This window comes from Ailuropoda melanoleuca, chromosome 6 (assembly GCF_002007445.2).
Source record: "Ailuropoda melanoleuca isolate Jingjing chromosome 6, ASM200744v2, whole genome shotgun sequence".
NCBI lineage: Eukaryota > Metazoa > Chordata > Mammalia > Carnivora > Ursidae > Ailuropoda > Ailuropoda melanoleuca.
Window position 1 is genome coordinate 67,272,936 of NC_048223.1, and position 24,900 is coordinate 67,297,835.

The 24,900-nt window shown below is 36.9% G+C and overlaps 1 protein-coding gene across 3 annotated transcripts in view; it reads right to left on the reverse strand.

Annotated features, from left to right (window-relative positions):
* Positions 1-12,153, reverse strand: part of RTKN2 (rhotekin 2) — a 79,933-nt gene extending 67,780 nt beyond the window's left edge. For all 3 annotated transcript variants that reach the window (XR_004626127.1, XM_034662571.1, XM_002915104.3), the window contains exons 1-2: positions 11,697-12,153; positions 5,312-5,508 (exon numbers count right to left, since the gene is read on the reverse strand). Coding sequence is in view for 2 of the 3 variants with exons in the window: in XM_034662571.1 (XP_034518462.1) it covers positions 5,312-5,508; positions 11,697-11,756 (257 nt within the window). In the remaining variant the exon portion in view is untranslated. The remainder of the gene's footprint in view (positions 1-5,311; positions 5,509-11,696) is intronic.
* Between the last annotated feature and the right edge of the window lie 12,747 nt (positions 12,154-24,900).

The following is a 24,900-nucleotide window of genomic DNA, read 5'->3' on the forward strand; positions in this document are numbered from 1 at the left end:
GTACAATTCTTTCAACCTTTTTTGTATGTTGGAAAATTTCATAACTTCTGTATGTTGGAAAAGAACTGCAAAGAAATCCTGAACTTGCCTAGCTGGGTTTACTGTCAGTAATCATTTTGATACTAAAATTATGAAACTACTTTACATTACCATATTATTATTATTATTATTATTTTTTAAAGATTTTATTTATTTATTTGACAGAGATAGAGACAGCCAGTGAGAGAGGGAACACAAGGGGGGAGTGGGAGAGGAAGAAGCAGGCTCACAGCGGAAGAGCCTGATGTGGGGGCTCGATCCCATAATGCCGGGATCACGCCCTGAGCCTAAGGCAGACGCTTAACCGCTGTGCCACCCAGGCGCCCCTACATTACCATATTATTAAACAAATAAGGGAATAGATTACTGTTATTAGGAATTAAGATTTTCAGAATAAGAAAAAAGATAAATATAAAATAATTCAAGAAAACAAAAACCTACAAATATCAATATAAACTCATGATTTTTTAAAAAGTCACTCCCATAGCTATGTCTTCTAAAAAGTTCTAAAAGTAGTGATCCCCAGTAACAATAGGCACACCCAGTGCCCAGATCTTGATTTCAAAATACCATTCACCATCAAAGGGAACCAGACACATTAGACAAATGGGTGATTCTAGGTGTGAGGCACAGAAGATACAAGATAAGCCTGGGTCATCTTTTTGTGCTAGAAAGTAAAGAAGTTCATAAGGACTAATAGAGGCAAGTCAAAAGAATAAAGATGTCAGTCTGAAGGAACTTCCATCAAACAAATTTGAGACTATCACTCAAAAGATAAATGACTATAAATGATAACACACTGAATAAATAACAATCCATGAATCTATGGAGACAGAAAGGAGAGCAATGCCGTTCATTACAGAAGATTAGCTACAAAGTGTAGAAAAAATAATAGGGTTAGATAATCACTAAAAACCCCATTATAATAAGGTTGGCAAGGATCATAAATGGATATAACCCCTAAGTGAAAGCTAGTTAGATAACAGGATATTCTCCTAGTCCCAATAGAATGTCCCAAAGATTACTTATGAATTGCAAAGGAAAAACCATTATATTACAAAGGAAAAATCACGCAACTGCCATCCAAACCAAGGGATAGAACTGTAGCACACAGAGTGGTAAAACCAGCTATCATACCACCACATTCACATTGGCAGCACAGATCTTACCCAACCTCCCCTCAAAAGATTCTTGCCAAAAAAATATTTAACCTGAGTCTTATTAATAAACCTTTAGACCGAAATTCCAGATAGAGCAAAAACAGAAATTAGGAGAAAAGGGTCAATGATACTATAAAGAGATAATTAAATAAATAGAAAATGCAGGATATTTTTAAAAGATATCTTTTTAAACTGTAGACTCTACAAAGCATTAATGGCAAGAAGTCTTTATAAAAAAGTTAAATGATTAAAAGAAAATAAAGAGTCATAACCAAATGTACTACATGAACATTGACTGAGTTCTGGTTTGGAAAAAACAACTCTAAAGGATTTTCTTTTAACAACTAGCTGAAAGTGAATTCAGACTGAATATTAGATGATTACTATGGAACTACTGTTAATATTTTACATATGATAATCATATTTTGGCTATGTAGCAGAATGTTTGTTTTTAGAACCATTGAGATGTACATGCCATGTTGTCTGCAAATTATTTTCAAATGGATCAATAAAAAAAAAATGTGTGTGCATTGTGTTTGTCTCTACATATAATACAAAGACAGAGGGAGAATAGATGAACCTCTATGGTAACTATTAACTGGTCCATCAAGGTAGAGAATATATTATTCTTACAATTTTTATCGTACTATTCTATTTTTTTCACATATGAAATTTCCTAATAAAAAGTTGACTAAAAAAACTGAACAAAGTAAGGAATAATACTTGACAATACTTGAAAGCATAGAGGCCAACAAAAGTCAGAACTTAAGAATAGGCAAGAAGGTGACAAAAAGAATGCTGGAAAGTTTCAGAAGAGGTTTAAACTCTCAGATTATAATGTGACATTTGTGAACACCTTAGCACAATTATTTGAACCTAGAAGGCTGTCTGTTAACACCCATTAACTTCCTGTAGGGGTGAGCAATCCTTAGGCTTTTGGCTCATCTGGGTTCACGTCCTAGCCACATAGTCACTGTATGTCCTTTAAAACAGTTATCTAATACTGCAACGTCCCATTTGCCAAGTCTTTAATAGAGGTTTACACCTCTCTCAGTTTGTAACATGATATCTGTGCACACCTTAAGATAATATCTGGCACCTGGAAATCTGTCAGTTAACAACTGTTAACCAGCCTCCTAAACTTTCCTGAATCTTGCTTCCCCCTTGCTTTTCAACTTTGGCTCATCTTGAGCCTCAACTCATACACATCTCATCACTGCTCTTAAATAATTCATGGTCATCTTTCACCCAGACCTTTTATTTTGCAATTTTTCTTTCCTGGAATGCTGCTTTCCTCCTACTCGCCCAACCAAACTCTATCCATCCTTCACAATCTAGAAGATTCGGATCCAATTCTTTCATCAGATCTTCCTCAAGTCTACCATACTGACTTGGTTCTTCTTTGACAAAGCCTAGATATATTCATTTTTTGATATTTTATATTAAAATTCTAGAGAAGATAGACTAGAGGTAGGCAGTAGACTCATTAAAATGCCATTTTAACTCTGGTAGCAGTGTAAAAACAAAGCATTTTTCTACCTTAAAGACTATCAAAACCAAGCTAAGGAATAGAACACAGAGTCTCTAAAGGTAAAATATTTGACTGCTCAACAGACAAATATTCTCATATTTTGACAAATTCTGTTGAGCTTGTATACACCAACACAGTACTTAATAATTGTTCTACAAGTAGTATTCAGTAAATATTTGACTGACTAATCAAATGGCATAATTTACATAACTTTCTTCCAGAAACTGAAAAACTATCATAAGACTCTCCTTAATATTTAGATCATTTTTATGTAATAAGAAGTATTATAATTTCTAGTTATATTTGACCAGTAACATCAGGTTATATCTACACATGATAAAATGGAATTGTAAACAAAAGAATTCATAGAGAATATTCAGATTTCTTTAAAGAAATAATTTTATAATTAAGGGAGAAAATTTTGTATAGGAATTAAAAACAAATATAAATGTGTGTATAGCAGCAAAGCTATTTTCATCTAATGAAGATAATCCCTAAAGAAACTGAAAATCAGGGGCGCCTGGGTGGCTCAGTTGTTAAGCGTCTGCCTTTGGCTCAGGGCATCAGGCTCCTTCGCTGGGAGCCTGCTTCTTCCTCTCCTACTCCTCCTGCTTATGTTCCCTCTCTAGCTGGCTGTCTCTCTCTCTCTGTCAAATAAATAAATAAAATCTTTAAAAAAAGAAAAGAAAAGAAAAACTGAAAATCATACACATTTCTAGTTGAGAGTCCCAAATATTTTTTCCTATCTTTTTTCTATCAATCCAATAAGGATTAAGTTTATTTAACATTTTTCTAAATCAGTAACTTTAGAAAAGTCATACTACCAAATTAACAAAATGATTAATTCACAATTCACTAAAAATATGTAAAGAACATAAACGTGGACAGATATGATTCCCAGAGGAGTATTTCATGTAACTGTGAGAGATGATGTAATAGCAAGTGCTTAGTCCCACCCTGTACTTAAACCAGTGCTTCTCCAACTCTTCCACTGAAACAGCCCCCTTCTGACAAAATGTCCTTAAAAGGCTGGGGGGCGGGGGAGAACATATATCTCTGTGAGTAGAATAACCCAAATTATACCACAGTTTCAAATTTCTCATGTTTTATCTTAAAATCTCATGGTTATAAAGAAGATATACCATATTTACCCTATGGCTTTGTATACCTCCTGACACATAATCAGGTACTCTCAGTGATATATGTGACCCAGTTTGAGAGGCACTAACTTAAACCAAGGTGTGCCCATCTAAAAAAATATTTTCCTAAATTATGACACAAGAATAATTTCATTTTATAATGTCAGGGATAAATAATAGTGAAAATTATTTGATAGTTGCTGAATAATAATTATGTCAAAAGTATTAGATTAGGTTTTTAATGTAATCTTAATTTTCAAAATGTAAATATTATCTTGCCAACCGTAATGAAGGAACTGAGGCACAAAAAGATTAAGTAGCTATCCGAAAGCAGAACAGCAAATAAAGATAGTTACTTTGTACGCAAGTCTTTTTTATATCACAATCTCATCAACATTTTATTTTTACAAAAATCTCCTTCTGTAACCTGTGTTTTTATCTTATGTTTCAAGAATTTAGTAGAAGTGAACTGTGAACAACACAATGGCCACTAAGGTATAACAAGAAATTCTTCAGTAGGGCTAGAGCTTTAGCACTGATCAACAATGGCTGATGTAGGACCATTTATATTAGAAAAGAAACCAATAAAGTTGAGTCAATTTTTAGGTTCAAGAACACTTGGCATTGTAAATGGGATAGGATGTAAATTTCATAAACAAATCCTAGACCTGATATAAAATGGCAGCACAGAGTAACAGAGAGAACAAGGACCAGAAGATACTTAGCAAATCCTAAGCAACCCCTCATTAGCTTCTATCGCTAGCCAGTGACATGTCCTTGAGTAGGTTGCTTGCCTCTCTAGGACTTATGTTCACCATATGAAAGGAGTGTGCATTTCAATGTCTACACCTAAGTTTCCATTACTCTCAACTAGTACCTCTTTATTAGCATTTTTTAAGCAATTTGTTTTTTTTTTAATTCATATTTCTATATACTGAACTATCAGTCTTGGTCCTTTTTTTTTTTTAAGATTTATTTATTTATTTATCATTTCAGAAAGAGAGAGAGCCTGGGTGGAAAGGGGCAGATGGAGAGGGAGAGAATTTCAAGCAGGCTCCCACTGAGTGTGGAGCCCGAGGCGATGCTCATTCTCACAAACTTGAGATCCTGACCTGAACTGAAATCAAGAGTCAGAGGCTTAACTGACTAAACCACCCAGGGGCCCCAGTTTTGGTCCTTCTTAAAATATTCCCTCAGTTCTTGCTTCCTAACCACTTCATTTTATAATCTGGAACACAACAAAACTTCCTAGTGAAAACTGCTACTATAATATTATGTTTACTCTGAGTTCTACTGCCAAAATGTTTATAATATCAGAGACTACTTTGGTGTATTCATTTTTTAAAAGTTTGGTGATTTTTTGACATTAAAATTAAATTATATTGCTTTCTTATTCAAATATTTGAGTACATTAAAAGCCATAGGAAAACTATGTTACTAACCATCTTCCAGTTTGATTTGCAACCTGTTCTTCTAATTTCTGTAGCTCCGATGTGTAAGCCATTATTCGAGCATTGCATACCATGAGATTCTTAACTGCGTGCAAGATCTGGTCTTTCTGAGTGCTCAGAGAAAGGATTTTCCATATTCCTTCTCGCATTCGAATTTCTAAATCTATTTTTTCTGGAATGCTGCAATCCTAAAAAAAAAGAGAGAGAAAAGTATTCTTAAAAGATAGCAAAAATTCAAAATTATAACATTTCTCTTTACCCCAATAGATGGAAAATGTACTAGACATCATTTTAATGTTATAACATATTGGTAAAGTAACAAAGTTTTAATGTATAATAGCACAAAAGATATAGCTGTTTGAAAATGCTCTTTGCAAAACCTTAATTTCTTATTTTAGGAAGTCTTTACAACCTAGTGGAGAAAAAGAACAGAAACAAGGGTGAGAAACATTACATATCCTTAGCATAATTTCACAAGGTTGAATAATGTCCCCCAAATATTCCTGTCCTCCCAGAACTTCAGAATGTAACCTTATTCAGATATAGGTTTTTGTAGATGTAATTAGTTAAGATGAGGTCACACTGGAGTAGTATGGGCCCAGACGCAATGACTGGTGTCCTTATAGGAAAGCCACATGAAGAAAGAGACACACACAGAGAGAACTACACGCAAAGACTAAAGTAGAGATGGGAGTAATGAGTCTACAAGCCAAGGACCACCAAGCAACCACCAGAAGCTGGAAAAGGCAAGGGAAGAATTCTTCCCACAGCCCTTAGCAGGAATATGGGCCTGCTATATATATATACACACACACACACACACACACATACAATGCCACCCAGTTTTGGTAAGTTGTTGTAGGACAACCTCAGGAATCTAATAAAATAACATAGTAACTAATGTAAGCAATATAGCGCATGCACATATTATATAAGTTGTTTTGTAGAATGGTAAAATGTGGTTAATTACACTGAATTAACAAGGAAAAAATTTCTAAAGGAGAAGACGCTGGAAAAGGGACTAAGATTTAGCGGCCATGATAAGCCAATGTAAATAAAATCTCAGAAGCAAGAGTGAAAGCACTGTGCCCAGAAAATGTCAGAAGCTTTAGCTATTGGATGGAACAGAGATTTAGAATACATTTTTAGATATGTTTACTTTAGTTTTAAGAGTCATCATGAAACTACTAAATCACTTTAGTTCTGAAAGTCTTTTATTCCATACAATGATTTTGTAATGGCCTGGTTCTATATACAAGTTACACATGTAACATTAAAATTCTATAAACTGCAACGTACTATTCTGATTTAATTCACAGTGGCTTTTTAAAAAATTATAAATCATTGGATACTCTTTACTATATTACAAACATAATAATGCTCCAGTATATCTATTTCTAAAAGTAAGGTGACCATGCTGGCTTCTGTGATAAAAAATGAACGTTATAATTTACCTTTTAAATGGATCAAAATCTGTACAAAAAAATGTAAATGGAATCTAATAACAGAAGTTCCAGATATTAAAAAGACAATCTTTTCTAAGGAAAACCTAAAAGTTAGAAAAGCAAGTCTACGAAAATTACCCTAAAAGGGAAGTTGCAATAGATGATTTAACTTGGCTATCCAAATCAATCAAATGCACTGTTCGCATGCAGAAAAACAGATCTGTTTAATTACTTTCTGTAATTACATCATGTAATTACCACATAAAAACCTTCTTTAGTAGTAGAACTCAAAACTCATATACTATATAAATGTAGTCATTTACTGGTTTTCCTTCTTTACACATGGCTCAAATTCAACAATTCCGTTTCATCTTTTTATGACTTTGTCAGTCCCAAAGTAAATTCTTCTTTAATGTAATTAATAATTAATTATAATAATTATGTGACCCATATGTCTATAGAAATAAGCTCTGGCAGGCTGGTTAGCTTTGGAGAGTGCACACAAGGAACAATGTGAAGCCAGGATGAATAGCTTTACCCCACAACTGAAATATAAACAAATACCATCTGCTGCCATTAAATTCAATTTTGCTTTTTAAATATTACTGTGAAGCAGCCGGTTGAACCAGTGCAGCAGTTCTTAAAGCTAGCTGCATATTAGAATCATCTCTGGGAGAGGAAGGGCCTTATAAAAGTACCTAAGTTAAGACTCACCCCAAAACAATTAGACTCTCTGGAGGTGGAGTCTGAGTTTTTGTTGTTGCTGTTTTTTAAGTTCCTCTGGTGATTCATGTACGCCAGGGTAGAGATCCAGGGCTGTAGGACTTGAAATTCCATAGCAATCTGGAAAGTTGCAACAACCTTAAGGAACCAGTAGGTGGCCACAAACACATTAAAGAATCAGTTTGGGCTTCTAAGGTTCCCATCTTATAAATGAAGATGGTCTGCTCTTCATCACTTATTAATAAAGACTATAAAATTATAGAGGCTTGGGAAATAGTGCAGAAATGAAATGCAAAGTAAGGGTTTCTTTTTTAAATTACCTTATTTGTAAGGTTAAATATTCATTAAGGAAATGAGATATATCTAAAGTATTAACATTAGAGTTCTATCCTTTAGAGCAGGGATCAGCAAAATATAGCCCAGTCAATGCTTGCCTTTTTGTAAATAAACTTGTACTGAGGCACAGTCATGCCCATTTGTATTATCTAAGGCTACTTTCAAACTACATGGCAGAGTTGAGTAATTTCAACTAAGACCATGAGGTCCACAAACCTGAAAATATTTACCTATCTGTTCTTTTATAGAAGAGTCCGCTGATCCCTAACCGTGCCAAATTTACATTCGTAGTAAACTAGCTCATCCGCCGCCTCCCCCCCCACCCCCCCGTTCTACAGTGAGCGGTTGTGGATCTGGGAGGGCTGACATGAGTAGGATGAATTGTTAAGTGTATGTATGCTTTCAAATGAATGCTACTTTTGTGTTCTCCATGCAACTTTAGTACACATCTATACTTCACTCACAGAGAAAATCTCTCTGGTCAAGTGATATTACTACAGCCAGGAGTCTTTATGGAGTCAAAGTACTTAGTTTTAGTTAGTAAGGGGTGCAAATTTCTCCTGGAGCCAGAGCTGATGTGCTATCCACAGTGAGAACAATGACCCTGTAATGAGGGCACAGACTGAGCACTCAAGGATGATGCTAACTCACCTCAAAGTGGAATAGGAGGGAGCTAAAATCCCTACTGCTGCTGCCTCAACCATAATGGCAGAGTCAAGACTGAGTAGGACCCAAGACAAAAGCTTATATACATCCCTCTTAGAAGTGTCTGAAAATAAGTCTCCAGAAAAAGCAAAGAATGGGGGAGGGGGAACCTTCCTCTTGCCATTTTTTCTTCAGTTTTCTAAATGAGAGCTACCTTGTAATCAAGTCAAACGAAGCTTATGGCACTGTACTGATCATGTACGTATCTAAAGTCAGGCTGATATAAATAAATGGACAGGGCAAGGCTAAAAATGAAATAGGAAAAGGACTTAAAAGTGAAAATCTAGATTATGTAGAAAACATAAAGATACTAGGTGTGAAGAGCTAGAATGGGACAAAGGAAGGGCAAAGAAAATGGCCTTAGTTTTGAAACTAAGCACAGACTTTAAAAAAAATGAAGTTGGGCTGCTAGTAAGACAACTGTAATAATCCAGATAGAAACTATCACCCACTTAATGGATATAGTTAAACCATGTTAGCTAAGAGACCGTGATGAAAAAGATTGCAAAAGAGTATATACAGCATACATCCTTCTTCTAAAAGAAATTGCATGTTATTTTAAGAATTGTTTATGTACAGAAAAAGTCTGGAAATCATTAATAGTGGCCATTTTGGGGAATGTCATTACAGAAAGAATTCTTCAATTCGTGTTTCTGTATACATTTACTTTACTGAAATGAGATAACGAGACAGGGAAACTGAAGAACTCCATAAAAATCTGCTTTTTGCTCCTTTTCCTGCTTCTATTCTTGCTAGGGCTTGCACCCACACCCCACTTTGCACATGCCTTGTAATGCAAATAGAGTATGTCTTCCTTGTAAGGGACAAGGAGTTCATGATTTCTCTAGAACAGATAACATCTAAAGAAGAACCAGATTAGAATGACTGGAGAGATCTACAATATGTGTATTCCAGACCACCAGTGCTAGACACCTAGACACCAAAGCACCCCCCACCCCACGCTCCAAGCAATAACACCTGGGTCCTCATCTTTGTTCTAACCGATTCCTGGATGCCTGAGAGGACACATACACCAGACCATCATCCTTAATAAAAACCCTCAGACCCCAAACTAAGACAAGACTCATGTTCCTTTTCTTTCTGAGTCTCCTGGGCATTCATCTGTATCTGCTCTCTATCTTCAATAAACTCTTTCACCTCCTGCGGGCTCACGTGAGATTTGCATCGTGCAGGAAGCTAAGGACCCTCTTGGCTGGTCCTGTGGGACCCCCTCTGGGTCCTCCAAACCGGCCCACTGGCATCAATAGCATTACTTCTTGAATTTCATTTTTATTAAGATTTCAAAAACTTAAATATTTTTAAGAAAAGATAAGTGGCTTCCCCAACATCTCAGATGAATGGGACAAAAGATGGTAAGAGAAACAGTTTTCTCTCAAGCACATTCTGAGTGTTAGGCACTATGCTAAATATTTTAAAGAGGTTCTCAACTCCCAGCAACTTTCTGGGATAAGCATCTTGCCCATTTTACAACTGTGGAAACTAAGGACTTAGAAAAGACAGATAATTAATTCAAGACTATACAACAAGCAGAGTTGGATTTGAACTTAATCTGACTCCAAAGCCAATACTCTACGCTGTGTGTGCTCACAGATGACTCCAAGGTTTGAGTAAAGGTGTTTCCCTAGTGCTATGACCACCCCAGAATTTTTTGTCCTATCCCTATTAGACGGCAGTTTCATTAGTATCAAAGGAGAAACAGAAAATAAAAATTCAGTTAGTCAAGTACAAAACTCTCTTACCTTCAATATTAGGTTGAAACCTATTAGTATTTTGCAATTTTTATCCAAGATCCAAACAGAAGGAATTCCACAACTCAAGTATTTGCTTTTCTTGCTGTCTAAGAAATCATTAAATACTGTACCTTCTCACATGAAAATAACCCAGCCCTTGTGTATATTTAAATATTTATTTTCATTCCATGTAGCTAAACTTCTTTCATGACCTTATCCTCTTCTCTCTTTTGTATAATTCCTAAATATTACTGCTGCACACAGCTAAATAAATATACTTGAACACTATACAAACACCTGTGTAATACAAAAACCTCAAGGGATTGCCAATTCACTAGAAATCAAGATTTTGTTAGCAACGGGACGGCTAAAGTACATAACGGATAGGACAGAAAAGAAGTATTTTACATTAAAATGTTTGAAATTTTTGAAATGCTGGCATAAAACAGCATTACTAATAAAAGAGTTGGATTTTGCATAATGATTCTAAATGTCTTGCTTTATTTTTCTCAGTATTATTGAAGATTTACTAACAACGTTGTATCTACTAAGGTTTCTAACAATAAGTTTCTAAGGAAAGACTCTGACAAGTTTCTAAACAAAGATTATCGGTTGGACCATGTAAAATTGCTAATAGACTACCAATTTTGACCTACGAAACTGGTATTTTCATATGGTTTAATCTATCTCAGAAGTAGGTAAAAGAAGGTGGAGACTAAAATAGAAGTGAAGATACAGCTTAAAGACATCCGTTTTCTTTTAAGACTCTAAAATTATGGTTAAGTGGAAAATATAACATTTTAATAACTGATTTCCCAAGAAAAAATGTTGGTCTCTATTAAGTAAAAAGGTTTCTAACACACATTTTACATGGCGAAATAGTAAGCTATCAAACTTCTTTCTTATCCAATTCAAAAAGAATCCACTATCAAACCAACTTCTTCTAAAGGTCCAAGGCTGAAGTTTGCTCCTCCACCCTGCCTCCTCAAGTTTCTGTCGTGCGTAGACAGCGCCCCAGTACTTGTGTTCCCGTCAAATCGAGTAATAAGCGAACTGTCCTCCCTTGGCCTCGGATGGGCTTCTTGGAAATCCCGCAGCTTCCATTCCCCCTGCAGCGCCTACACTGGGGGCGTCCAAACCCTGGAGGGTGGCGGGAAGCAGCGGGCAGGTGCGCCCGGAAGCGCACGGCGGAACTCTGGCATTGCTTCCCCATTCGCGTTTGTCTCCTCCATAAGAAATCGGGGGCCGTGGGGGATGAGGAGATTTCTAAGCTCCCCTGGAGCCTCAAAAGTGCGGCCTCCTAGTCCTTCCCTTTGTTTCCGGCCTCCACTGAATAGGAGACGCGGGGTGGGGGTTTCTCGACGACCAGGCACAACGGTGGCTTGAGGACTTAAAGCCAGGCCCTTCCTCACTCACCTGCTGGGCGGGAAGGCCCGCCAGGCGGAGCTCGGGACCCCTCACGGTCTGCCCCTCCATCTCCAGCGCCACAGCCAGGGCCTCCGCCACTCCTTCGAAGGTAAGATTTGAAAAGCCCGCCGCTCGCTGGAGCCGCTGAGGACGCCAACCGCCGTCCCGGCCGTACCAAGTCCGGCCGCAGGGGGAGGGGCGCGGGGGGCTTCCAGCCCGAGGGCGCACGCGCAGTGGGAGCGCCCCGCGCCCTGGCCTCGGGAGCGGGAAGCGGGTGGAGACCCTAGCTCTCGGTGCCCGCGGAGAAGTAGGGAGCGGAGGGCCGACTTAAGGCAGTGACTGGGGTGTGGGCGGGCCTGGAACGGGAGTGGGCAGGGCGGTGGGGACAGCTTTGGCCACGGAGCGCACCTGGCCCGGCGCAGGGTTTCTGCCGGTGGTGTTCGAGGCACGCCCTTGGAGCTGAGAGCGTTTTGCCTGCATCCCAGGGCAGGTCCTCCCTCCACAGCCCTCAGGCTGGCTGCAGCCCCTGCGTTCTCACGGACGACTCAGGGACACACGGTGTCGCTAGGAGCCTCTGGTCTCATTCCCAGAGACCGGAGGGACACTGCTCCCAGCGCTCTCACACAGCACAGGGTCGCTCGGAGACCACGGTCCTATTAACCCCGCTGCTGAGGTACCATGGCATTTCACAACGTCTCTTCCGTCCCCAGTGTTTCTTTATAGTTCCAGATACCCCCACCACCTACACCCAAGTAGTCTGTTCTCGCAAAGAATTCTTTCTTGAAAGCAGTTTTATTCTCTTCTTGGAAAATACTTCTTCCATTACTCCTTCCCCCACCATCCTCCAAGGTGGGGGGGTGATAGNGAATTCTTTCTTGAAAGCAGTTTTATTCTCTTCTTGGAAAATACTTCTTCCATTACTCCTTCCCCCACCATCATCCAAGGTGGGGGGTGATATCCAAGATAGCCGAATGATATATTATTTTCCCAGAGCCCCATTTTTTGCTGTCCCTAAAGACCAATACAAAAACTCTTTTTTTCTAGGGGCGCCTGGGTGGCACAGCGGTTAAGCGTCTGCCTTTGANGGCACAGCGGTTAAGCGTCTGCCTTCGGCTCAGGGCGTGATCCCGGCGTTCCGGGATCGAGCCCCACGTCAGGCTCCTCTGCTGAGAGCCTGCTTCTTCCTCTCCCACTCCCCCTGCTTGTGTTCCCTCTCTCACTGACTGTCTCTATCTCTGTCAAATAAATCAATAAAATCTTTAAAAAAAAAAACAAAACTCTTTTTTCTAAAAGATTTTGTTTATTTATTTATTTATTAGAGAGAGAGAGCCCGAGCAGAGGGAAAGAGGGAAGCTGACTCCCCACTGAGCAGGGAGCCCTGCATGGGGCTCTGTCTGGGGACTCTGGGATCATGGCCTGAGCTGGAGGCAGAGGCTTAAAGGACTGGGCCACCCAGGTACCCCCAATACAAAGACTCTTTAAAGAATTTTATTATTAATCATAATGGGAAAGTATGGAATCTTTAAAAATAGAAATTGAAGTGCTAAAGATTTCTGGCCCTTTTAAGATCCTTATAATCCATTGTCCCGGCCTATCCGGACTTACCCTTCAAAAGACAACAGGACTCGTCTTTGATTTCTGATATTTTTTCTCCTCAGTGCAAAATCAACCAAATGAACTCTCCCACTATCACCTCATAGAAGGCCTTCGGCACTTTTCCTTCCATAAATCGGATGAAAATATTTTTTATTTGCCTGAGACATTCCCTGTTTGGGTTTGTTGTCCCAATGTCCCACCAATCTTTCATTTGTCCAGACAAAGTGAATATTAAATTGTATGGTCACATACAATCCACAAGGCTCTTTTTTAAGCAGTTAGTTTGAAGATTTACTTCTGAAAATATGAAGAGTGCCTGTCCTCTCAAATAGGTACTTTGCCTCTTTGAGGCCCTGTGGAATAGATGATACTAGAAGCTTCCCAGCTAAGAATGACCCTTCCCTTACATTAGGAATGTATGGGTCATTAGGAATGACCCATATCCTTACACACAACTATAAAATGTGTACAGCTCAAATTTACCAACACAATGAGTTTACCTCATTCTCTCCAAACACAGATCTTAATTCCAAAGTCATTAGGTACCCTTCCCCCAATGCACACCCCTCTCTTATGCTTACCACTTTGTGGTATAATTATCCCCTACTCAAAGTGAGCTGTGTGAGCCTAGTAGATTGCCTGACTCATAAAGGAAATACACAAAGGGAGCTCATCATCAGACATACATTATTTCTCATATAACACACACAGCTCTCAGATTCAAACCAAAATACTTATAGAATCCATCACTTTATGAAAACAGGCAAGCCAACCAATTTTAAATTGGGCATGGGTGTAGGAATATTTGATGAGTAAATACTAATGGAGATGCATTTATTTATAATACTTGAAGAATGAGATCTAGGAAAAGCCATATTTAGTAATTATCTGTGGAATTGACAGTTGCTATTAAAGACCTTTCTCTTTGGAGAAGATATGATGTAGTCCTATCTCTTTATTATTCATCAAGGGACGTGTCCAGGAAGTGCTTAAGATATAACTATTAAATGGAGATTAAAATACCTCAGAGCAGGAATGCTGTTTCCTTATTTATCCCCGGGTCCTTCTGGTAGTTTCATCAACCATAGGTTTCTCTGGTGTATATGATGTACCTAAAAGGAGAAGGAAACTACCAAAAGGTTAAAGATCTCACATGAGTACTTTGGTTAGCTTGAGAATGAATGAATGAATGAATGGATGAATGAATGAACGATTAACAATTCCCAGAAAATAAGAAGTATGATCTTTTACCATCTCAACTGTTTGAAAAATAGCATTTGGGCATCTCTCATTTGAGAGCTAACATCCCACCCTCCTTGGGTTCCCACAGTCAATGGATGCCCACCCAATTGCCCAAATATAAAAACTTCCGATGAAAGGTGAATGATGGGATTACTGTTCTACCGATATTACTTCCCATGATAAGTTCAACATGTAAGACTAATTATTTGTTATCTCTAATACAAAAATCGATCATATTTAATAATTAATAAATATAAAATCAGTATTTGACATAGGACAGCCAATTTAGATAATACTAATAAATGTTAAAGCACATTTTTCTTCTCTTAATCCCTGCATCCCTCTTTTTAAATCTCTAAAAGGCCAGAAGAAAGGAAAATACTGAACTGGAAATCAGCTCTCTTACATAATAGACCCATTATGTTTAAAAATGTGATCTTCCCTGGAACGGATAACTGTTGTGGTTTTTAATATCCTCCTAGACTTTCTTAGAAAACTCCTATTAAAAAATTCTCTCAGTGCTTCCTCTATTCATCTGTTATCTTGTAGGTAATGCATTTAAAACGAACTTCATAGACTAGAGCTGTATTTTGAATTATATACCAAAAAAAGTAAAATAAAGAAAATAAAAGGAAGAAACTGAAGCAAAGATGCTAAGCAGAGGTTCAGCATTTGCTTAAATGAATAGGCCATAATCTACAAACAGCAGAAGCATCATATAATCATAAGGAGGATATGGAATACAGAATCTGAGGACTTATTATCTCTATGACCTTGGGCAAGCCACTCAGTGTCCTTATCTATAAAACAAGTATAATAATACCCAGCTAGTTTTTTAAAAGTCACTGGGAGACTCAACAGAGATAAGATTTTTGAGAGTGCTTTGTTAACTGGTTATCCACATAAACATGAGACATGCTACTGTAGGAAGGAAGCATCAGCACCTATGGGCCAAGGTACAGGACCCACAGAACACTGAGAACTGAATGAGAATAGGTTATGTGAATACCACCTACCACTGAAAAATAATTAATACCATGATTATATTAGAAAGAACTACAAATCAATAAAAATCCAACAGGAAAATGGTCAAATGTTATGGTAGGCATCTTGTAGGAGATAAAACCCAAGCAGCAAATAAAATGTGAAAAGTTGCTCAACTTTATTATCAGTTTTAATCTGTAGATTTGCAAATTACAGATTAAGACCCCAACGAGATAATATTTTATAGTTACTAGATTGGTAAATATTAAGAAGTTTGATAATACTAAGGACTGGCAAATTTATAGGTCAAAAGGATATTATACACTGATAGAGGAGATGTAAATTCATGCAATTACTTTGGAAAAAATTCAGAACTATCTTGTAAAGTTAAAAAATATATATACCAAGCCATTCCACTCTTAGGTACATATACCCTTAGGGAACTTCTTACAAATGTATACCAGCAACATGTTTGTAATAGCAAAAATACAAAACAATCCAAATGTTCATTTCAAGACAATGGATAAAAAAATTGTGGTGGTGTACCCAATGACATATGTTGGTAAAAATGAGGAAATCATAGATATATGTAACATCATGGCTGAATCTTGGAACTATTGAATGAAGGACTCAAGTTGCAGAGAAGTACTTAGAAAATATAAATTTTACAAAGCTGAATAAGAGAATCTGAACAATATTTTGTTTAGGAACACATACATGCAATAAAAAGCTTATATTTTAAAAGGAAGAGAGTGCTAAGAACAAAACTCAGAATAGTGACTCTCTCTGAGAAAAAGGCCGGGGAATGGGAGGGAGACAGAGCATTAGTACAAAGCTACTAGTAATGTTTTAGTTCTGAAGCTGGGTAATGGGTTCCCAGGTATTTATTTTACTGTTTATCTAGTAACATACATATATATTGCATATGTTCTTTTGTGTGCTTCCCACATATCATAATAGAAATCATTCTAAGACAGTTGAGATATTCTTGTACAAGTTAAACAGTGGTGATAATGGATGGTCTTTTAAAAGATCCTTTCTTGGCAAAATAACAATACATTTTTTGGCTTCCAAAATTTGACTTACATTTGATTCGTTTCCAGTGCATTTTAGTATGTGAAAGTGTGAAAGTACAGCTGTAATACACTGGTGCCTACACCCAGTGAGAGATGAAAAGTGGCTATGTGGGTTTATCTGTGAACACTTAAGAGCCATTGCTTGGAAGCTTGGATGGCAGCTTAGGTAGGTAGATTTTGCAAAGAATGAGAGGTTTGTCAGCAGGTGGGGACAAAGTGAAGTGCAATTTTAGTAGTTCCTGTTAATGTGACCTGTATATTACACATAGGCCTAAGGACATTCAAATGACATTAGAATCAGAGGGCTCCTTACTGAGCAAGCGAATCAGCCAGAGGAATTCGTTATATGTCTTGAATCAGCGATCCTCAAACAGTGGCACCCCACAACTTACCAAAGTCTCATAGGTTTGGGCAGTGTTAAAAGGAATCATTGTTAAGATCTTCAACTGACATTCTCCATCCTAAAATTGATCTAGCTAAAGAGCCTGTTGTCTGGGCCCCACATTGATCCCCCTTTCACAGTCACCTTTTCCCACTGGACAAAAGAAAGGCATCACTGTTAGCCATTCCCACTACAGCACTGCTCCTCGGTATAAAAACCATCTGGGGGCCAAAGGGACAATTAAATTCATTGGTGTTGATGCTGCTACAATCAATGAACCGGGGCTCATTGCTTACATAGCAGACATAGACTTGATGTTGAGAACTGTTTCATCCTAGCATTAATATCTGCTCATGGATACATAAACTAATTGGAGGAAAAAGGGCTCATATATCTCCTTGGGAGATTCATTTCTAGGAAAGTTTTACTTCGATGTTTAATACTGATCTGTTGTAATCATCATATGCTTATTTTGCTATCAATTGAATACCACTAACAATTTTAATAATGCAATCCAAAAGAAAACTCTTGACCATTAAATCTTATAGTCACATGAAATGCAAAAATGTATAAAATTCCAATTTACATTTATATGCTTGCTGAAGAGAAACATGATAGGATGAGCCATGAAGACCTCAAGCATAAAAATATTTTATGTAAGCAGAAGTCTGTGAAGAAAGTGGAATAAAAATAGAAGTTCAAGTAGAAAAAGGAACAATGTAAAATTTCCAATTTAGAGATAAAGTGGTTCAGGTCTTTTCTAAAGGGATGATGGTGGCTGAGTATTAAATCTTTAACATTTGGGATTTCCATTAGATACATTTAGTAAATATAATGATTTAAATTGTATAATTGTAATTATTTTCAATACACCAGCAATTACGTCCTTTGTAACTATTTAAATATATGATAAGACATAACAGATGCCACCTTAAAAATAAATTAAGGGATAAAAAGTTTTTAAAAATTCTTTTAGGAGTTTTGCACAAATATTTTGGAAAAGTGCTGATTTAGATATCTAATAATATCACACTGCAAGACCTGGATGTGTCTGACTGACAGAGAGGAATGCTTGCAGACTCACTTCCCCCAATTTTTCTCTGATTCCACTCCTCCACTTCCCACCACCCCTCACTGTCCCTGCAGCCACTTCTGGTTTCCCAGACAGACTCAGCTCCTTCTCCAGGAATTTTTTTTTTTCTTCAGATGCATTAATACTGTCAGTTAGGCTAAGGACAAGTTCTTCTCCTCCTGCTCACGTTCTGGAGATGTTCTCTCTATAGATATTCACCATTATTTTCCCCTTTCTCCGTCTTGGCTATTACAGGGCCTTTGCACTCTCATGTAAAAATCTGAATCCTCTTCTCAAGCTCTGTAGCAATAACAAAGAAGCCCGTTGGAATTTTTATTGGAATTGTATTGACTTTAGAAGAAATGTACATGTTTAGGGGACTGAACGTTCCTGTCCATGAGCATCACATGTGATGCAAATTTAGATCTTCCTTAATGTCTTTCAATAAAAGGTTTGTACTTTTTTCCATAGAGGCTTTACATATCTTTTGTTTCATGTATTTTTGGATTCCTTATATCTCTTCTTGCTGCCATAAATAATGGCTTTAAAAATATGTCTTCTGTTTGTGGCTAGTGTATAAAAATACCCCTGATTTCCATTTGTTGGTATTACATCCAAATACCAATTTATCCTTGATAACTTAAATTCTCTTATTATCTCTAATAAATGCTAGGTTTGCAGAGGGCAGGGGGCAGTATTCTATGTAGACAACTAAGTGTGAATTATAACAGTTTTGTTTCTTTCTTTTCTAATTCTTATCATTCTTCCTTGACCTACTGCTGTGGTGAGGACCGACAGCTAATACCGTGTTAAATAGAAGCTGGGAAAGTGGGCACACATGTCTTCTTCCTGATTTTAAAGGAAATGTTTCTAATGTTTAATCATTTCTTTATCTCCCTGCATTATATATCTTGTTACTTTGGATTTATGCCCTTCATTTTTAGGCATTAACTCTTTAAAAATTGCCTCTCCTCTGTTCTCTCTGTTCTGTCATTTAAGGACTACAATTAGACCTAGGTTAATTCTTACTCTATCTTTATCTCCTAACCTTTATCTTATATTCTCCATTTTCTTGAATCTTTGTGGCTGAATTCTGAGTATTTTTCCATCTTGCTGTCTCTTTATCTATGTCTAATTTTCTTTTAAATTCAACCACTGAGTTTCTTTATTTCTATGATTACATTTTTCATTTGTAAGAGTACCACTTTAGTTACTTTTTTGTATCTTCCTTGTTATTTGGGATAATCGTTTGTTGCCCGTGCATTCATGTGATTCTATTTTTAATTTCTTTCAATCTTTTTCATACTTAAATTCTCTACCTAGTCATTCTAATATTTTTATTGTTTTTTTTTTTAAAGANGTATTTTTCCATCTTGCTGTCTCTTTATCTATGTCTAATTTTCTTTTAAATTCAACCACTGAGTTTCTTTATTTCTATGATTACATTTTTCATTTGTAAGAGTACCACTTTAGTTACTTTTTTGTATCTTCCTTGTTATTTGGGATAATCGTTTGTTGCCCGTGCATTCATGTGATTCTATTTTTAATTTCTTTCAATCTTTTTCATACTTAAATTCTCTACCTAGTCATTCTAATATTTTTAGTTTTTGAGGATATTAATTTCATGTTTCCACTGACATTTACTCATGGTGACTTGTTTCCTTGTGTGTTGTAGCCTTTAATTGAATGTTCATATGTAGCTAATCTCAACTTTCTTCCAGGGAGGATTTGCACATGCTTCTGCTGGGAGCCATGTGGCTCTAGACACATGAGACCAGTTAGCCCAGATTCCTAGGTTTAATATCAGAATCTCAGGTGCGGGTCCTTCTATGTGGCACTGGCAGAGCAAGACCATTTGTGTATGTGCATAGCATGAGTGCAGGTATAGCTTACAGCTCAGGTTTCCACTCACAGTTGTTTTGTTTGTTTGGGTTTTTGTGGGGTTGTTATTCGATTTTTAGTGTCTTAAAAGTTATTTCTTCTTTCCTGAGATTTCAGCTATGCTACAAAAGTTATACTTGTTGCAAAATTTATCATTCATGCAAACTTGTTCAATAATGAGAGGAACCACTGCTCATGAAGTCCACCCTGCTGCTGATATAGCCCACAGGAAAGGGTACTTTTAACACCAAAAATATGACAAGTATATAATATTCTGCACTGCAGAATAAAGAGCAGTCTTACACTGCACACTTTTGGTTTTAAGGGAAACTTGCCATGTTATCTTTGTTTTTCTCCTGCCACCTGAAAAAATTTTTCAGTGTCCCAGTAAGGTCTCCATTGTTCATCTTTGGACAAAGATGGAATTTTTCAGAGGATGGACAGAGAGTCATGGAGAATAAATGCATTGGAGAGCTCCTTGTAGGTTTGGAAAACAACAAAAACAAAACAAACAAACAAACCAACCCCTTTTCTCTCTGTTTGCTTTAGAGGATCCTTAAATATCTGCCCCCCGGGATTTCACACCTGCTATAGACAAAAATGCTGTGTCTCCCGTTCTTCTCTTTTCTTCATAGAAATCGTTATTGAAGTTACCCTGAACATGTTTCACCAGTGTATACTGGATGTTTGGCAAGCAGATGACTTGCCTTTTTAGTTCACAAGTGTTTTGGCTCAAGAGGGGCCACGCCCAGACATTTCTCCCTGATGCAGGGGCTACACTATCTCTCATCCATAGATCTGCTCTTTGCGCTTGTGGTCCTCACTAAATGGCAATTTTTGGGTTTTATCCTTCAGGGAGGGGAGAGTATATATTGCCTATGGGAAGGAGAATACATCGAATATTTGGTGCCTTGAAGGACTATTGTAATCAGTGACATTCACAAAATGATTTCTGGTTTGGTTCACTTCCTCATAGGTTGCCCATTTGCAGTTAGACAAGACTGTAAGGCATGCTTTGGCTGATGAACCATGAACAGAAGTGTCTGAGCAGCAACTTTAAGAGCAAGTGTGTGATTTGCTACAATTTTCTCTCCCTCTGTGCCAGTGACAGGCAACTTTCCAGATAGTGGATGGTACAATATCCTGGGTTGCAGAGGGAGAGAACTAAAGAGAGCCCCAGATGTCTTGTGATGAACATGTATTAAGGGCTAGAAATCATTCTTTGCTGTTGTGAACCTCTGGATCTGGGGATTGTTGCTACCACCTCACGTGGACCATACTGACTGATGCAAGTACAAAGCTGAGGGACAGGATTTAAAGTATGGTCTTAGCCCTGCCACCTAGTATCCATGTGCCAAGTCACTTGGTGCCTCTAAACCCAAGTTCCTTCACCTGTCAAGTAGGACTAATAATTCTTCCCCAGTCTGCTGTGCTGGCTTGGTTTTGGTATCCAGCTTTTGTGAAGGTGTCTGAAAAATGTAAAGGAGCTGCAAATATATTCCAGTAGTATCATTAACAACATTGAATTGGTTTATTTCCATCTATATAATGTCAATCCTAAGAAGAAAACATTAACGAGGTTATGAAAACTCGAGACTTAAATCAGATAATGCTGTAATGAATGACTTGATGATTTCAGCATGAAGTAGTGACATGTCTGTCTAAAATATCTAAGTAACTACGCACACTTTCTTTTGTAAACATAAACTTCTTTAAAGAGTCTTTAATGTTTTTGAAATTTCATTGTAATTTAAGGGGTTATACCCAAGAAAAATAAAACAGAAGGTAATTTTGGAAGAAAAAAAGTTTATTTTGGCCTTAAAAACTATATTTTTTGTTAATGTGATATCAAAGTAGGAATTGAGTTGGCTTGCTTATCATGAATTCCAGAGCCAAGCTTATTAAACTGCCTTGTTTTCAAACTTCTTCAGCCATTTCTTCACCACAAAATTCTGAATTCTTGCCAGTTGACCCTTATCTTCCATTGAGAGCACCACATTAGAAAGAATAAATCATAAAGTCTTATAAAAATGCCCTTCCTATTATTTTCTGAAAACTAAAGACAGGAAAACATCCTATGACCATTTTCCAGAATGTGTGAGCCTGTTTAGCAGCTCTGCACTGGTTCACAAAGACCATAAACTGAACACTTAAGGTATCCATGACAAGGAACTCTGGGTCTTGTAGAATTGTTGTTTTTGGCTCGCCATTTGCTGTCTTATGAATGGCCAGGCAGGTTGGGCGGGCTCCATGTTAATTCTGTAAAGTGCTGTGTTGACTGGTGCTATCACAATAATGATGATGATGTGTGATGAATAATTATATATGAAAATCTGAGTTCCTTCTCATATATAAGACACCTGGGATGGGTTACTTATCTCTGTCCTTTCTAGTTTTCAATGGGAAATCTAAAAAATTTAGCATTCATTTTGAGCTGTATAAGCTTTACTGATTAGTTATGCTCAAATTATGTGTTAAATAAGAGCTAATGCTAAATGAACGCTTACTTTTTGATGGCCACGCTCTAATTTTTTCCATTTGTTAACTCTGCCATGAATATAATTTCATTTCTTCAAACCACTTCTTTATTACTTACAGAAATCATTCATTTATAAAGCATGCACTAAATTCTTTAGTTGAAATAAAGTGTAAGATAGTATATAATATCAATAAAAAACTTTTTGTCACTTGTGACTCAAAAATGTGGCTCTGACTTCTTGAAAGGACATTTGTGTAGGCTTGAGAATATAGTTATCAGATATACATCTTTATTTTTTTATGTCCTAACAATATCTTCATCATTTGGAGTTTCATTTCTTTGTTTGGTGGATGTTTTTATAGCAATGTCACTCTTTCTCCCTAGCATAGTTAAGTAAAATCTGAGATTTTTACCTGCGGGTTTAATGTGTCTTCCTTAATGTGTAACACTAAATACTTTGAAGAATTCTGTGTACTAATCATACACTGGATTCGTACTTGAAAAGTGTCAAACCAAAATATTCTTTTAAAATGTCGTGTCCAGAAAAAGATACTCACGTAAATAGAAAAAAAACAGGTGATCTTCCGGCTGAAAGAATTTTCTTCCCAATGCCCAAAATCTTGTTTTACTTTTTTTTAAAGATTCTATTTATTTATTTATTTATTTATTTATTTAAGAGAGAAAGAGCAGAGACAGAGAGAGCACAGGAGCAGTGGGGAGGGGCAGAAGGAGAAGCAGGCTCCCCACTGAACAGGGAGACCAACTCAAGGCTTAATCCCAGGACCCCAGAATCATGACCTGAGCCAAAGGCAGATGTTTAACTGACTGAGACACCCAGGCACCCCTAATATATTGTTTTTCTGCATAGTTTTTATTTAATTGAATTCTACTTTGCTTCTTTGCTTGATAGTTTCTTATGTTCAGGCTAATTATAGAAATTGCATACAAAATTATATGTATTTTATTATCTAAGGTGTAATTAGTTTCCACTTTGGGACATTACTTATTTCCTGAAACTAATTTGCCTCTATTAGCTGTGTTTCAAATTCATAAAATTAATAAAATAAAAAGAATGGCTATGGAAATCTGGATTATCATAAATTACTTTTTAACATAATGCAGTGTTAACAAAAATGAATTTTATAAGTTGAAAACGTCTGTAGAAATTAGTAAAAAAAATACTGAAAAGTCCTTTGTGTATCTTATTGATTTTTTCTATTTCTTAATTCATTATTAGAGGAATCAAATTATTGATTAAGCATTTAACTACCTTTTATTACTCAAACAAAGTATTTCCTCCTGGAAAAATTTTGATTGTCCCAGAAAATTCATTTTAATGAATGACAGGTTAGATTTGTTAAATAATAGATTTTACTGTATATATTTTGAATATGAGAATGATTTAGTAATTATCACCACGTATTCAAGGCAGATGCTATGCTATGTTTTTCTAAGGTACAGAATAAAATCTATTGTGTAACAACATTAGCAAAAAGGATCTGGGTTGATGTCAACTCTTTATGGCTTAATCAGGTCAGAATTTTTATGACTATTGGCAAAATGTATTACAGGACTTTCAGAGCCAAGAAGATTCAATCATAAAATTTTAGAAATTAAAGGAAGCCTTAGAGAGTATCTATCCAGTTCTATTCTACGGTTTTGTAGAAGAGGGTAGAAACAATGTAATCATTATAAAGCATCATAAAAATAACAAAAGAATTTACTACTTATTAAGTACCTTTAATATACTACTGGGGCATATTGGCAATCTCTTCTGAAAGATCTTTAGTAATATGATACATTACCAGCGGTTATTTATTATGTATTTATATAAACGCTGATATATAGTATACGCCATGAGGTACAATTCCAATATATGATTAAAAAAAAATTCACAAAGTGGTTTTCTGATGTGGCTTTTCCCATGACAACATTTACTGAAGGACCTGAATTGGTTGTTAACAATGAGCTACCACAATATTTTTTCCATCGTTTTAAAATGACTGCTTACAGTCTTGGCCAGGGTTTCACCCAGGTAGCAGTGCATGATCTCCCCGAGGGCCATCTCCATATGTTCATCTTGCTAGGACAGTTTTGGAACGTTCTTCCTCCAGTTTGTCTTTCCAGCTGTGAGCCTAAATTTACAAATGCTGTTGGATGTGTAGACAGTTCAATGGAGAAAAAAGATTATGAGAAAGAAAAGATGCCCAGCCCTGAAGATCCTGCCATGCTTCTTGTTTTCCTGCCTCCCAGATCCAATCGTCATAGGTTAGATAAGACAAGACGTTAATCAACCAGGAGCTCGGTGGATGTGACAGTTGCGATGTCTTTTAAATAAAATGCTTCCTTGATTGCTCCATGCTACAGCTGTCTCCGCCACAGAATACATATAGTCATTCGTCCACTGAGAAAGTCATTTTATTTCTTCCCTGTAGTAGCAGCAATTTTTCTCTTCTTATATAAAGCAAAATCTAGCTTCTAAGATAGAGCTCTTAAACAAT